This window comes from Bombina bombina, chromosome 6 (assembly GCF_027579735.1).
Source record: "Bombina bombina isolate aBomBom1 chromosome 6, aBomBom1.pri, whole genome shotgun sequence".
NCBI lineage: Eukaryota > Metazoa > Chordata > Amphibia > Anura > Bombinatoridae > Bombina > Bombina bombina.
Genome location: NC_069504.1, coordinates 181,996,225 through 182,012,293, shown reverse-complemented (window position 1 = coordinate 182,012,293; position 16,069 = coordinate 181,996,225). Strand labels below are relative to the sequence as shown.

The 16,069-nt window shown below is 36.9% G+C and overlaps 1 protein-coding gene across 2 annotated transcripts in view; it reads left to right on the top strand.

Annotated features, from left to right (window-relative positions):
* Positions 1 to 16,069, top strand: part of MET (MET proto-oncogene, receptor tyrosine kinase) — a 278,950-nt gene that overhangs the window by 160,308 nt on the left and 102,573 nt on the right. For both annotated transcript variants that reach the window (XM_053716691.1, XM_053716690.1), the window contains 3 exons: positions 10,092 to 10,243; positions 10,396 to 10,498; positions 10,577 to 10,713. In XM_053716691.1, coding sequence (XP_053572666.1) covers positions 10,092 to 10,243; positions 10,396 to 10,498; positions 10,577 to 10,713 — 392 coding nt within the window. The remainder of the gene's footprint in view (positions 1 to 10,091; positions 10,244 to 10,395; positions 10,499 to 10,576; positions 10,714 to 16,069) is intronic.

Here is a 16,069-nt window from a genome sequence, read left to right as displayed (position 1 = left end):
CCCCATTGTTTCCTATGGGGAAACACCTCCTAAGTCTGCACCTAACACCCTAACATGTACCCCGAGTCTAAACACCCCTAACCTTACACTTATTAACCCCTAATCTGCCGCCCCCGCTATCGCTGACCCCTGCATTACACTTTTAACCCCTAATCTGCCGCTCCGTAAACCGCCGCCACCTACGTTATCCCTATGTACCCCTAATCTGCTGCCCTAACATCGCCGACCCCTATGTTATATTTATTAACCCCTAATCTGCCCCCCACAACGTCGCCGACACCTACCTACACTTATTAACCCCTAATCTGCCGAGCGGACCTGAGCGCTACTATAATAAAGTTATTAACCCCTAATCCGCCTCACTAACCCTATCATAAATAGTATTAACCCCTAATCTGCCCTCCCTAACATCGCCGACACCTACCTTCAATTATTAACCCCTAATCTGCCGACCGGAGCTCACCGCTATTCTAATAAATGTATTAACCCCTAAAGCTAAGTCTAACCCTAACACTAACACCCCCCTAAGTTAAATATAATTTTTATCTAACGAAATAAATTAACTCTTATTAAATAAATAATTCCTATTTAAAGCTAAATACTTACCTGTAAAATAAATCCTAATATAGCTACAATATAAATTATAATTATATTATACCTATTTTAGGATTAATATTTATTTTACAGGCAACTTTGTAATTATTTTAACCAGGTACAATAGCTATTAAATAGTTAAGAACTATTTAATAGTTACCTAGTTAAAATAATTACAAATTTACCTGTAAAATAAATCCTAACCTAAGATATAATTAAACCTAACACTACCCTATCAATAAAATAATTAAATAAACTACCTACAATTACCTACAATTAACCTAACACTACACTATCAATAAATTAATTAAACACAATTGCTACAAATAAATAACATTAAATAAACTATCTAAAGTACAAAAAATAAAAAAGAACTAAGTTACAGAAAATAATAAAATATTTACAAACATAAGAAAAATATTACAACAATTTTAAACTAATTACACCTACTCTAAGCCCCCTAATAAAATAACAAAGCCCCCCAAAATAAAAAATTCCCTACCCTATTCTAAAATACAAATATTACAAGCTCTTTTACCTTACCAGCCCTGAACAGGGCCCTTTGCGGGGCATGCCCCAAGAATTTCAGCTCTTTTGCCTGTAAAAAAAAACATACAATACCCCCCCCCCCAACATTACAACCCACCACCCACATACCCCTAATCTAACCCAAACCCCCCTTAAATAAACCTAACACTACCCCCCTGATGATCTTCCTACCTTGTCTTCACCATGCCAGGTTCACCGATCCGTCCTGGCTCCAAGATCTTCATCCAACCCAAGCGGGGGCTAGACATCCACTGAAGAAGTCCAGAAGAGGGTCCAAAGTCTTCCTCCTATCCGGCAAGAAGAGGACATCCGGACCGGCAAACATCTTCTCCAAGCGGCATCTTCTATCTTCTTCCATCCGATGACGACCGGCTCCATCTTGAAGACCTCCAGCGCGGATCCATCCTCTTCTTCCGACGACTAGACGACGAATGACGGTTCCTTTAAGGGACGTCATCCAAGATGGCGTCCCTCGAATTCCGATTGGCTGATAGGATTCTATCAGCCAATCGGAATTAAGGTAGGAATTTTCTGATTGGCTGATGGAATCAGCCAATCAGAATATAGTTCAATCCGATTGGCTGATCCAATCAGCCAATCAGATTGAGCTCGCATTCTATTGGCTGTTCCGATCAGCCAATAGAATGCGAGCTCAATCTGATTGGCTGATTGGATCAGCCAATCGGATTGAACTATATTCTGATTGGCTGATTCCATCAGCCAATCAGAAAATTCCTACCTTAATTCCGATTGGCTGATAGAATCCTATCAGCCAATCGGAATTCGAGGGACGCCATCTTGGATGACGTCCCTTAAAGGAACCGTCATTCGTCGTCTAGTCGTCGGAAGAAGAGGATGGATCCGCGCTGGAGGTCTTCAAGATGGAGCCGGTCGTCATCGGATGGAAGAAGATAGAAGATGCCGCTTGGAGAAGATGTTTGCCGGTCCGGATGTCCTCTTCTTGCCGGATAGGAGGAAGACTTTGGACCCTCTTCTGGACTTCTTCAGTGGATGTCTAGCCCCCGCTTGGGTTGGATGAAGATCTTGGAGCCAGGACGGATCGGTGAACCTGGCATGGTGAAGACAAGGTAGGAAGATCATCAGGGGGGTAGTGTTAGGTTTATTTAAGGGGGGTTTGGGTTAGATTAGGGGTATGTGGGTGGTGGGTTGTAATGTTGGGGGGGGGGTATAGTATGTTTTTTTTTACAGGCAAAAGAGCTGAAATTCTTGGGGCATGCCCCGCAAAGGGCCCTGTTCAGGGCTGGTAAGGTAAAAGAGCTTGTAATATTTGTATTTTAGAATAGGGTAGGGAATTTTTTATTTTGGGGGGCTTTGTTATTTTATTAGGGGGCTTAGAGTAGGTGTAATTAGTTTAAAATTGTTGTAATATTTTTCTTATGTTTGTAAATATTTTATTATTTTCTGTAACTTAGTTCTTTTTTATTTTTTGTACTTTAGATAGTTTATTTAATGTTATTTATTTGTAGCAATTGTGTTTAATTAATTTATTGATAGTGTAGTGTTAGGTTAATTGTAGGTAATTGTAGGTAGTTTATTTAATTATTTTATTGATAGGGTAGTGTTAGGTTTAATTATATCTTAGGTTAGGATTTATTTTACAGGTAAATTTGTAATTATTTTAACTAGGTAACTATTAAATAGTTCTTAACTATTTAATAGCTATTGTACCTGGTTAAAATAATTACAAAGTTGCCTGTAAAATAAATATTAATCCTAAAATAGCTATAATATAATTATAATTTATATTGTAGCTATATTAGGATGTATTTTACAGGTAAGTATTTAGCTTTAAATAGGAATTATTTATTTAATAAGAGTTAATTTATTTCGTTAGATAAAAATTATATTTAACTTAGGGGGGTGTTAGTGTTAGGGTTAGACTTAGCTTTAGGGGTTAATACATTTATTAGAATAGCGGTGAGCTCCGGTCGGCAGATTAGGGGTTAATAATTGAAGGTAGGTGTCGGCGATGTTAGGGAGGGCAGATTAGGGGTTAATACTATTTATGATAGGGTTAGTGAGGCGGATTAGGGGTTAATAACTTTATTATAGTAGCGCTCAGGTCCGCTCGGCAGATTAGGGGTTAATAAGTGTAGGTAGGTGTCGGCGACGTTGTGGGGGGCAGATTAGGGGTTAATAAATATAACATAGGGGTCGGCGATGTTAGGGGTAGCAGATTAGGGGTACATAGGGATAACGTAGGTGGCGGCGATTTGCGGTCGGAAGATTAGGGGTTAATTATTTTAAGTAGCTTGCGGCGACGTTGTGGGGGGCAGATTAGGGGTTAATAAATATAACATAGGGGTCGGCGATGTTAGGGGTAGCAGATTAGGGGTACATAGGGATAACGTAGGTGGCGGCGATTTGTGGTCGGAAGATTAGGGGTTAATTATTTTAAGTAGCTTGCGGCGACGTTGTGGGGGGCAAGTTAGGGGTTAATAGATATAATACAGGGGTCGGCGGTGTTAGGGGCAGCAGATTAGGGGTACATAAGTATAACGTAGGTGGCGGTCGGCAGATTAGGGGTTAAAAATTTTAATCGAGTGGCGGCGATGTGGGGGGACCTCGGTTTAGGGGTACATAGGTAGTTTATGGGTGTTAGTGTACTTTAGGGTACAGTAGTTAAGAGCTTTATAAACCGGCGTTAGCCAGAAAGCTCTTAACTCCTGCTATTTTCAGGCGGCTGGAATCTTGTCGTTAGAGCTCTAACGCTCACTGCAGAAACGACTCTAAATACCAGCGTTAGAAAGATCCCATTGAAAAGATAGGCTACGCAAATGGCGTAGGGGGATCTGCGGTATGGAAAAGTCGCGGCTGAAAAGTGAGCGTTAGACCCTTTAATCACTGACTCCAAATACCAGCGGGCGCCCAAAACCAGCGTTAGGAGCCTCTAACGCTGGTTTTGACGGCTACCGCCGAACTCTAAATCTAGGCCTTAGTTTGAATTTCGCATGAGTAGTAGATTTTTTTCAGACAAATTTCAATTTTAGTTTTATTTTCCTTTATTGGCATCATGTGACAGCCATTAGCCAATCATAACATGCATATATGTATATTCTGTGCACATGCTAGTAGTAGGAGCTGGTGCCTCAGAAAGTATGCATATAAAAAGATTATGCACATTTAGATAAAGGATGTGAAATGGAAATGTGTCTAAAATTTTGTGTTCTATCTGAATCATGAAAGTATAATTTTAACTATAAATTTGTTTTAAAAACGTTAAGACTTGGCCGATATGTTATTCTATAGCAACACAATAGAAATGTCTTGTAATTACAAGTTGTTTATTGTCCCTTTAAGCAAATTTTCTCCAAAATTATGGGATATAGCGGGTTGGTCGTTAAAAGGAATTAGGTTTTTCTTTCTTCGCTGATAAGAGTCCATAGCTTCATAACACGTGGGATATATTACAGCCTCTCAGGAGGAGGTAAAGAACCCTCACAGAGCTTTAGCCCCTCCCACCTCCTCTCCCTCCCTAGTTTGTTCTTGGCCTCCGAGGAGGGAGGTTGAAGATTTCAGAGGTGCTCTACTATCAAGAGTTTATTATTTTTTCATGTTATTTGTTGGCCTGACTTGGGACCCAGTACCCCTTTGCAACTTCACTCCAAGGAGATTTAAGAAGACTCTGAGTAAAACAGGGGTAAGGATTACCTCTGCTTTGTGCTTTTCATTACCCTAGTAGGTAATTAACAGCCATAACTGCCCTGAGGCGTTGCAGGGACCTCTCACTAGCCTTCACCTGAGGGGGCTACAGGTATACAGTATCTGCAGGATATTTACTTGCACTGGATGGGTTCTTTACTAGATCAGCAACCTGTGAGGAAGAAAGGCCTCAGCATGCTGATAAGACCCAGTGGAGGGGTGCTTCAGTCCAGGTAAGCGACTCAGGCACTACACAGCCCAGGAGCTATCGTACAGTACTCTCCTTAAAGGTAATACATAGCTGGGGGTCACAGCCTTACACCTGAAGAGCTTTACCTATGTGTTTAACAAATTAATTTGGGAGATTGTGTCACCGGATAGTTCTTATCTACCATCCTTATGACTCCTTAGCAGTTTAATTTACCCTTTTTTACCTCAAAAACCTTATCTTTGCATTTTGTTTACTTTTTTTGGATAAACAGTCGTGTCTCGTTCATGTTGTAATTAAGTACATGTGTGTAAATGTGTATAGACTCTCAGTTAATACTCTATGAGAGCTGTGTCAAAAGGTTATGTGGAAATACGACTCTAATTTCAATATATACATTTATATATAGCAGAAATATTACTGCAAAGCACTCTCTAAATCAAGTGGATAATATACAATGGAAACAATAATAATTAGATCAGTGGGGGGCTTCACTTGGACTTGCTCAAAACCTTTTTTCTCATCATTTATTTGGCTGCAAATGTTCAGGTCAATTGTTAAAGAGCAATATAAATGTCATACAAATACCATTTAATGACTTTTTATTGGCACTGCTCTGCAGAGGTCATCTACACAGATTCATATTTTTCCCACCATTGTTGCAATTTTAACACAATTTACAATACACCAAAACCCCTTCCTTTAATAATTATCACCATGTTGATTGGAGAACTTTTGTTTTATTTATTTTTCATAATAGAAGAATGGAAGGTAAACAAAGTTCATTAGAAGAATAAAGGTATATTGAATATAAAACAGCCATTTGTTACTCAAACCTATACTGTGTAGTTTGTCCAATATTATAATTTTTTTGGACCTTGTATTGTTACTGTTTCTTGCCACTGAATGCATTTAGAACAGATATATTGTTTAAAAAACTCTATAACTCAATAATTAATCATGACTTAAAGGGCCATTATACACTCATTTTTTCTTTGCATAAATGTTTTGTAGATGATCTATTTATATAGCCCATAAAGGTTTTTTTTAAAATAAATGTATAGTTTTGCTTATTTTTAAATAACATTGCTCTGATTTTCAGACTCCTAACCAAGCCCCAAAGTTTTATGTGAATACTGTCAGCTACCTACTCCAGCTTGCTCCTGTTTGTGTAAAGGGTCTTTTCATATGCAAAAGAAGGGGGAGGGGGGAGTGTCTTATTTACCACTTGCAGTGGGCTTTCCAGCTACCATTTTAACAGAGCTAAACGTAGAGCTTCTGTTTTTAAACAGTTTTATACTGGATTTTTATATCAGTATCTGTGCATCTTATTCTTTATAATAGTGTCTATTACATGCAGTTATATGAAAATGAGTGTATACTGTCCCTTTAAAGATATATGAAACCCAAACATTTTCTTTTGTTATTCAGACAGAGAATACAATTTTAAAAAAAGTTTCCAATTTACTTCTATGATCAAATTTGCTTTGTTCTCATGGTATTGTTTGTTGAAGAGATACCTAGGTAGGCATCTGGAGCACGACAGGCTCCAGAAATAGAGCTGCCATCTAGTGCTCTTAGAAATGGATACAATTCTTGCAAAACCGCTGCCATATAGTGCTCCAGACGTGCACACTCCTGAGGTTTTGTCCTTGCTTTTCAATAAAAGATATCAAGAGAACAGAGAAAATTTGATAATAGAAGTAAATTAGAAAGTATTTTAAAATCCCATGCTCTATCTTAATCATCAAAGAAAAATGTTGGGTTTTATGTTCCTTTACCAACCCTTTGAGTGCTAAGCACTTTCCCACCTGGGTGCTAAGCTGGATTTGAGAGGTTTTTATTTTTTTATTTTTTAAAAATGTTTGGGTTTCATATATTCTCAAGACTTAAACAGTGGGTTTAACGGTGGGTCTTGGGGGTCTGTAACTGCTTAGATGCCTGAGATACAGGCTTCTAAGCAGCATGCCCCATTTCCCTATACTGTCTATTGTATTTTTTAAATAAAGTTACGCAGTGCCGTCATCACGTCATTGCACGTGATGTCACCGCACAAAACGTGAAGCCCTGATGATGCCTGTCACTATACAGGCATGATCACTGGGGTGGGAGTCGATGGAAGCCCCCAGATTGTCCTCACGGTGGGTGAGTCCTAGTGACGGCTCTGAGCTATCGTCAGTACCTGACTGGGAAACTTTGTGACGGCTCAGAGCCTTCATTAGCACTCAAAGGGTTAATGTATGATGTATTTAAAGGGACATTTTTCAAGAAAATGAAATCCATTGGTGAGCTATAATTATAGTATACCATGAAATGTGCAAGTCCCTACAAATCTTCTTACCAGTTTACTAGTTTTGTAAATCTGCCCTCTTCTCTCTTTTTTTTAAAGGCATGGCAGCAAAGCCAAAAATAGGCAACATTGCTTGTTTAGTAGAACTGCATAGGAGCACATGCCCACAGCTTTCTATTAGCTTTAAGCAGAATTTCCAAGTTAGACCACACACGTGCGCTATCACAACAAGGTCTCCCAATGCCAAAGTAAGCACTGAACCACAAGCACAGCAGAAGCTACATGTTTGCAATGCAATGTTTACTTTAGTAAGAAAAAAGAGAAACAGCAGTGTCCATATCTCCTAGTTGAACACGCAATACTTTATTTTTGGTCAATTAAAAGGATTCTCAAGTCAAATTAAACTTTTATGATTCAGAAAGAGCATGTAGTTTTAAGACACTTTCCAATTTACTTCCATTTCCAAATTTTGCACAGTTTTTTTATGTGCATACTTTCTGGCGAACAAGCTCCTACTGGGCATGTGCACAAGCTCACAGGGTATACGTATACTAGTCTGTGATTGGCTGATGTCTGTCACATGGTACAGGGGGCCGAAAAATGGGAGAAAAAATAAATTTGCCAGAAAAAAAAATCTATTGTTTATTCAGAGTAGGTGTTATTGCCTTGTCTTTTTATTATGTACTAGTCGATAAGCCTTCCCAGAGGGCAGTCTAATTATTTTTTAAACTACAGATGTAAAAACAACCTATTTTGTAACTCTTCTTTTATATAAATATTTAAGCTACAGGTGTAGCAATACTATAATCTTAATGGACTACTATCTTAAATATATTATTAACCCCTAAACCGCAAAAACCCCACATTGCAATAAACCTAATTACCCTATTAAACCCTAAACCGCAAAACCCCCACATTGCAATAAACCTAATTACCCTATTAATCCCTAAACAGCAAAACCCCCACATCGCAATAAACCTTATTACCCTAATAACCCCTAAACCGCAAAAACCCCACATTGCAATAAACCTAATTATCCTATTAATCCCTAAACAGCAAAACCCACATCGCAATAAACCTTATTACCCTAATAACCCCTAAACCGCAAAAACCCCCACATTGCAATAAACCTAATTATCCTATTAATCCCTAAACAGCAAAACCCACATCGCAATAAACCTTATTACCCTATTAACCCCTAAACCGCAAAAGCCCCCACATCGCAATAATACAAATTACCCTATTAACCCCTAAACTGCAAAACCCCTACATCGCAATAAACCTATTTACCCTATTTACCTCTAAACCACAAAACCCCATACATCGCAATAAACCTATTTACCCTATTAACCTCTGAACCGCAAAAACCCCTACATCACAATAAACCTATTTAACTTATTAACCCTTTAAACCTCCAAAACCCACAACGCAAATAACTATTTAAATAACCAAGTACACTAACCTAACAACCCCTAACCTAACAACCCCTAACCTAACACCCAATTAAATAAACCCAAATTACCTAAACTAATACATTCTAAAGTTACAAAAATTTAAAAAAAAACTAAGTTTACAAAAAATAAAAAAGGCTAACATTACAGAAAATAAAAAATCAAATTACCAAATTTAAAAAAATTAAACCTAATCCCTATGAAAATAAAAAAGACCCCCCAAAATAAAAACACCCCATAAACTACCAGCAACCTTTTAAAAGGGCTTTTTGCAAGGCATTGCCCCAAGATAATCAGCTCTTTTACAAAAAATATACAAAGTCCCACATAACATTAAACCCCCCACCCCCCAAAATAAAAGAACCTAACACTAAAAAACTTAAACTACCCATTGCCCTAAAAAGGGCATTTGTTTGGGAATTGCCCTTAAAAGGGCATTTAGCTCTTTTACTGCCCATACCTAATCTAAATTAAACAACCCCCCCCAAAAAAAAAAAAAACTTAAAAAATCCTAAATCTAAGCCCCAGGTTGGTACTCACGGTTCCTGAAGTCCAGCGGAGAAGGTCCTGTTCCAGGCGGTGAAGTCTTCTTCCAATTGCAACCTCTTCTTCTTCCAGGAACATCCTGCACAGAGCAGTGCTGACAACTGAAGACTGCGGAGCTGAAGACCGGCGACCCGGAGCCATGGAGCGTGGAGTATCCTCTTCGTACGATCTCCGCCGTACACTGAATAGTGAATTCAAGGTACGCGATTAAAGATGTCGTCCCTTGAATTCCTATTGGCTGATTTAATTCTTCCAATTCAAATCATCCAATAGGATGAGAGCTACTCAAATCCTGTTGGCTGTTCAAATCAGCCAATAGGATGAGAGCAAGTGAAATTTTATTGGCTATTTAAATAAAAATTGTTATATTTCGTGCTTGCTGTGTTTTTTTGTTTTTTTTAATACTTGATGCGGGCGGTTATTTATTTATTTATTTTTAAATACTTTAATGTGGGTGATTAGTAGTTGCTTTTGTAATGCTCCTTTTGCCTTCGCTGCATCCGCTGCATCCCAGTGGATTCCAAAAATGGCAGGGAATTCACCTGGATGCAGCTTTGCTATCTCTTCGGTATCTCTTCGGTATCTCTTCAACAAAGAATAACACGGGAACACAGCAAATTTGATAATAAAAGTAAATTGGAAACTTTTTTTAAATTGTATGCTCTGTGTGAATCACAAAAAGAAAATGTGCTGATTTCATATCCCTTTAGGACATACACAGTAAAACACTTGGTTACTATAAGTCTCCTTTTTTTATTCTTGTATTGTAATAGATTTTGCTTTTATACAGATATTCCCAACTTCTGCTCCATTGGATGGTGGCACTCAGTTAACAATATGTGGATGGGATTTTCTTATGGACAAAAATGCTTTAAAAAATACGGAGATCAACATTGGCGAGAAACGTTGCAAAATTGAAGTAAAGTACAGTAATCAGAACAAGTAAGTAAGATGTTATTCAACTCAGCACATTTTGTTGTATTTCTTCAGTGAATGTCTGAAAAGTCTGAGAACCACGAGTCTACCATATTGTGTTACATATATAAATCATGCAGTATACCAGATATGATATTGACATTTTCTGTTTACCTCAGGTTGGTGTGTAAAACGGAGCCTGCTTCCAGCCCCAAGCTTAATATAAGCAGCAGTTTGTCAAATGGAAAACAGACAATCCAATTTAGGACTTTCTCTTATGTGGTAAGTTTTAAAACGGATTCTCCTCGATAATTTTATTCTTGTTTTGGAAAGTATCTGATAATGTTTTCTTCTCACTAGAATCCTGTAATAACAAGCATCTCTCCAAGTTATGGACCAAAGTCAGGGAGAACGCTGCTTACACTGAAAGGGCATTATTTAAATAGCGGGAAAAGCAGGAATGTTTCCATCAATAATAAACCATGTTCAATCAAAAGGTAAGCTGGAAAAACTACAAACCTAGAGACAATAATTATAACTGAGTGCCAGTGTAACAAAAGAAAAGGGGGCGCCCTTGAGAGTATCTAATATAAAAATGATAATACGTAGTATATGAGGTAGCTCATATGTTACCAATTGGAATGCACCTTTCAGTATAAATGATGATACACTGATTCAATTGTAACTAGTATATATGTTGTGAACAGAATAAATAGATATTAACCTATACAATTTGATAATCACAATGTTAGTAGGACAGTTGTATCTCACTCAAAGATAGTGATTATTGGGTGATAATGATCACTATATTGTCCTTTATAAGGGTCTTGATAGTAGAATACCAGGGCAGCAATCTGTAGTGGTCCAGACCAGGATCCAATTAAGCAATCTAAAATATCAAACAGAGACAGATGCGCCACATGGCCCAATATTGTAGTTTCCAAATGTATGTAGATTTTATTATATAGTTGAACTCACATGTATTGAAGCACCTCAATTGGTGCAAATGACACAGTCTGGGATCTATAACAGTCACCCAGCAGACCGGCCTCTCGAGTTGTTCAGAGTCTGTGTAAAATAGAAAACACAAAAAAAGCCTATATGGCCTAGTATTGTATGACTAGAGTGATTCCACACCAGATAGTAGTATAAGATTTTGAACTCACATTTGGTGAAGCATCCCCAATGATGCTATAGAGACAGGCTGGGATTAATTCAGTCACCCAACAGACTTAGCTTGTGGCATACAGCATGCAATAGTCCCCTCAGTGGTCTTTAGGTCAGTGATATCCTCAGATAAAAACCAGTTCAAAGGCAGCAAGTGTTTTTAGTAAAAGTTAAAATCACTTTAATAAAATAATAATAAATTGCGACGCGTTTCTCAGTCTCAGACTGTTTCCTCAGGCATAATAAAATAGTTTACAAACACTTGCTATATATTCCTAAACAAACCACTTAACATAATTGGTAACACTTGTTGTGGGTGTGGTTTATAACATCATCAGTATCCTAGCTACTAATATGTTTTAGCAACAAATGTGACACAGTATTGTATACTTAAACAATGTACATCAGAATTTACATTTTATGGGTCAAATGAAACAATCTACCTCATACTTTGCAGTACAAATATTAATCACAACACATAAAGCACATGAATGCATACAATATTGTAGCAATACATATAGTTCCCCATATCCAGTGAAATTTGTCTCATGCTACTCAGTCATATCTGATTCCTATCTCTATTTCTATTTAATGTCTAGGCTGAGTCTGTTTTATATCAGAACATCTTTAATCCATTGTTTAATGGTTCATCTTTTTTCTTTTTTCGATATCTGATCCCTCTCTGCCAATAGCCACAATCTACATGTAATGTGAGGGTAACTGTTCTTTGTTCAAACACTTTTATTAAACATTATAAGCCCTTTGGTTTGTTGGTACGTTACAGTTTTATGATCTGCTGCTGTGCATAAACTGTGATTTCAAATGGCCGATGGTTAACTACCTTTATAGGGCTATTGATCCATTAAAATAACATTCGAGGTTACTTACTTTGTTTGGTTACAAACGCCATCAGAGGTTCTAAATGGCGTGTATGTTGCGCTAGTGCGCATGTGTACAGCGCCAATGCGTCTGTAATTACTGTTGCCAAGGGAACAATGATGTTATTCAATTACACGTTATGCGTAAAACGTGAAAAAGCGCAGCTAGTAGTAGGTTGCGCTAGTGCGCATGTCTGCATCGCCAATGCGTCCCAAGTCCTCGTTGCCAAGGGAACCAGAACACCATTCAATCATACGTTATGCGCGTTATAGCCTCACAACTGATAGGTCAATCCTATCTTGTAGGTGGTCTCCACTATTCACTTGGTCCATTAGTATGTCTATGGGAAATAGACATTCACTATAGATTGAGCCGTATACATTTGCTCTCTTGTCTACAATAGCCCCCATATAGTAATGGCATATTAATGGAAAAAATATATAATAATAAAGAGCAATATCCTATTCAATGTATACCGAGTCCGACGACCATATCCTTCCCATCATATATAACATATCATAGTAAGATATGATTACAGGCATATAATGACATAATAACATATTTAGAACAAATGTTAACCGAAGTGATGTATATTGTTGTACATCAGAATATGTATGTATATGTTGTTCATAAAAGATATAATAATTATTATAAAACTAGTGCTCTTGTGATTCACAGTGTGTGTATTTTATTAGTTAATATCCAGTGATACATACTACTATGTGGTGTTATTATAACAATATATAGATCATATTATAAATAATCGTTATTATTGAGCTGATAGTATTGCGGCTCCATAGGTGTATATTTTACTAATACCCTTCCTGTATATGATGTGACTATGTGTATTTACTAAAGTGTCATGTATGTGTATACACAAATGTGTATCTAATGGTGTCAAATTTCATAAACAATAAGACTAGTGGTTCAGTTTTGAGATATAGTTGTTAATTTATTATTTTTTTATATATAATTAATATGTATATTCATTACTATTCTGCTAAAGTGACTATATGTGTTTACTTGTGTCACTTGTGTGTGTTAGATAAATATGTATTTGTTGGTGTCAGATTTTGGAGAAATGATGTCTAATAATTCTATTTTAGTCTTTATCAGAATTTCTTTAGTGTGTAAGAAGAGATATACTAAATTGTTAGTGCAAAACGTGTAAAATAAATTTTAAATGTGGTATATCTATGAGTTTATATAGATGAGATATCTCCTAAAGTGTCCTTAAGTGTGATATATATGTGTGTGTGCCCTCCTAGTGATTTATCCCAATGTGTCCCTTATATCATAATGTATATCGAAAAAGTATATTACCAATATAAATAGATGGTAATAAGTGCAAAATATGCCCAGTGATGGGCACATCTTTCCTCCATAAAAAAGCATAATGTATGTGAATAGATCTATACGTGTAGGTATAGATATTTTGTTCTTAGATCTACAGGGTTATTCATAGAATATTGTGGTGGACTTAATATAACTTTACAGATCAAATGCTGCTAGATCTACGCACTCATTCAGACCCTCCGGAACTAAAGTGTGTAGTTTATGAATCCAGAATGTTTCTCTACGGCGTAGAGTAAGCATGGGATTATGACTGTTCCTTGGTACTTGCTCTATAGGTAGGATATGAACAGATTTGGAACTACCCTTATGTGCGTAAGCACAGTGCCTTGATAGGCTGTGTTTAAGAAATTTTCTTTTTATGTTATATTTGTGTTCACTCCATCTTTTCTTTATGGTTCGGGAGGTACGCCCTACCTATTGGACCCCACATGTACAGCTAATCAGATAAATTACGTACGTGGATTCACATGAGAGTCTCTTGGTGATCTTAAATTGTTCACCCGTTTGATAGGAACAGAACGTGTTGGTACCAGCTCTCACCACTTTGCACATATTGCATCGTGGCTTGAGACATTTATATACTCCATTTTTGGGCATAAATTTGCCCAAAAAAGTCCTATTAGGGACTGTGACCTGATTTTGTTGTGATATTTTATCTCTCACTATCTTGCTTAGGGCCAATTTGTTTTTGAGTGTAGGGGCTCTCCTATAGACAATTCTAGGCTTCATAGACACAGAATTTTTGAGAAATGGGTCATCACATATAATAGGCCAATGTTTTGTAATGATGTTACTAATTTCTCTGTATTGGCTACTATAGCCAGTAATGAAAAGTGGTGTTTTACCTGACTCATAGTTTTTTTCTTCTTCATTGGATTTAACTTTTGATTTGTTTTGTGACAAATATTTGTTTCTGTCATCATGCAGAGCTCTTAAATATCCTTTTTGCACTAGATCAGATGGGTACCCTTTTTCCATGAATCTATCTTTGAGAATCATAGATTGTTTTTTGTAGCTTTCTATTGTGCTACAATTCCGTCGGATTCGTCTGAATTGCCCATATGGGACATTCTTTTTCCAGCAGTGATAGTGGTTACTGCCATAATTAAGAAAGCTGTTACAATCAACCTTCTTAAAAAAGGTTTCAGACACAAGTAAACACATATAGTCACTTTAGCAGAATAGTAATGAATATACATATTAATTATATATAAAAAAATAATAAATTAACAACTTTATCTCAAAACTGAACCACTAGTCTTAATGTTTATGAAATTTGACACCATTAGATACACAATTGTGTATACACATACATGACACTTTAGTAAATACACATAGTCACATCATATACAGGAAGGGTATTAGTAAAATATACACCTATGGAGCCGCAATACTATCAGCTCAATAATAACGATTATTTATAATATGATCTATATATTGTTATAATAACACCACATAGTAGTATGTATCACTGGATATTAACTAATAAAATACACACACTGTGAATCACAAGAGCACTAGTTTTATAATAATTATTATATCTTTTATGAACAACATATACATACATATTCTGATGTACAACAATATACATCACTTCGGTTAACATTTGTTCTAAATATGTTATTATGTCATTATATGCCTGTAATCATATCTTACTATGATATGTTATATATGATGGGAAGGATATGGTCGTCGGACTCGGTATACATTGAATAGGATATTGCTCTTTATTATTATATATTTTTTCCATTAATATGCCATTACTATATGGGGGCTATTGTAGACAAGAGAGCAAATGTATACGGCTCAATCTATAGTGAATGTCTATTTCCCATAGACATACTAATGGACCAAGTGAATAGTGGAGACCACCTACAAGATAGGATTGACCTATCAGTTGTGAGGCTATAACGCGCATAACGTATGATTGAATGGTGTTCTGGTTCCCTTGGCAACAAGGACTTGGGACGCATTGGCGATGCAGACATGCGCACTAGCGCAACCTACTACTAGCTGCGCTTTTTCACGTTTTACGCATAACGTGTAATTGAATAACATCATTGTTCCCTTGGCAACAGTAATTACAGACGCATTGGCGCTGTACACATGCGCACTAGCGCAACATACACGCCATTTAGAACCTCTGATGGCGTTTGTAACCAAACAAAGTAAGTAACCTCGAATGTTATTTTAATGGATCAATAGCCCTATAAAGGTAGTTAACCATCGGCCATTTGAAATCACAGTTTATGCACAGCAGCAGATCATAAAACTGTAACGTACCAACAAACCAAAGGGCTTATAATGTTTAATAAAAGTGTTTGAACAAAGAACAGTTACCCTCACATTACATGTAGATTGTGGCTATTGGCAGAGAGGGATCAGATATCGAAAAAAGAAAAAAGATGAACCATTAAACAATGGATTAAAGATGTTCTGATATAAAACAGA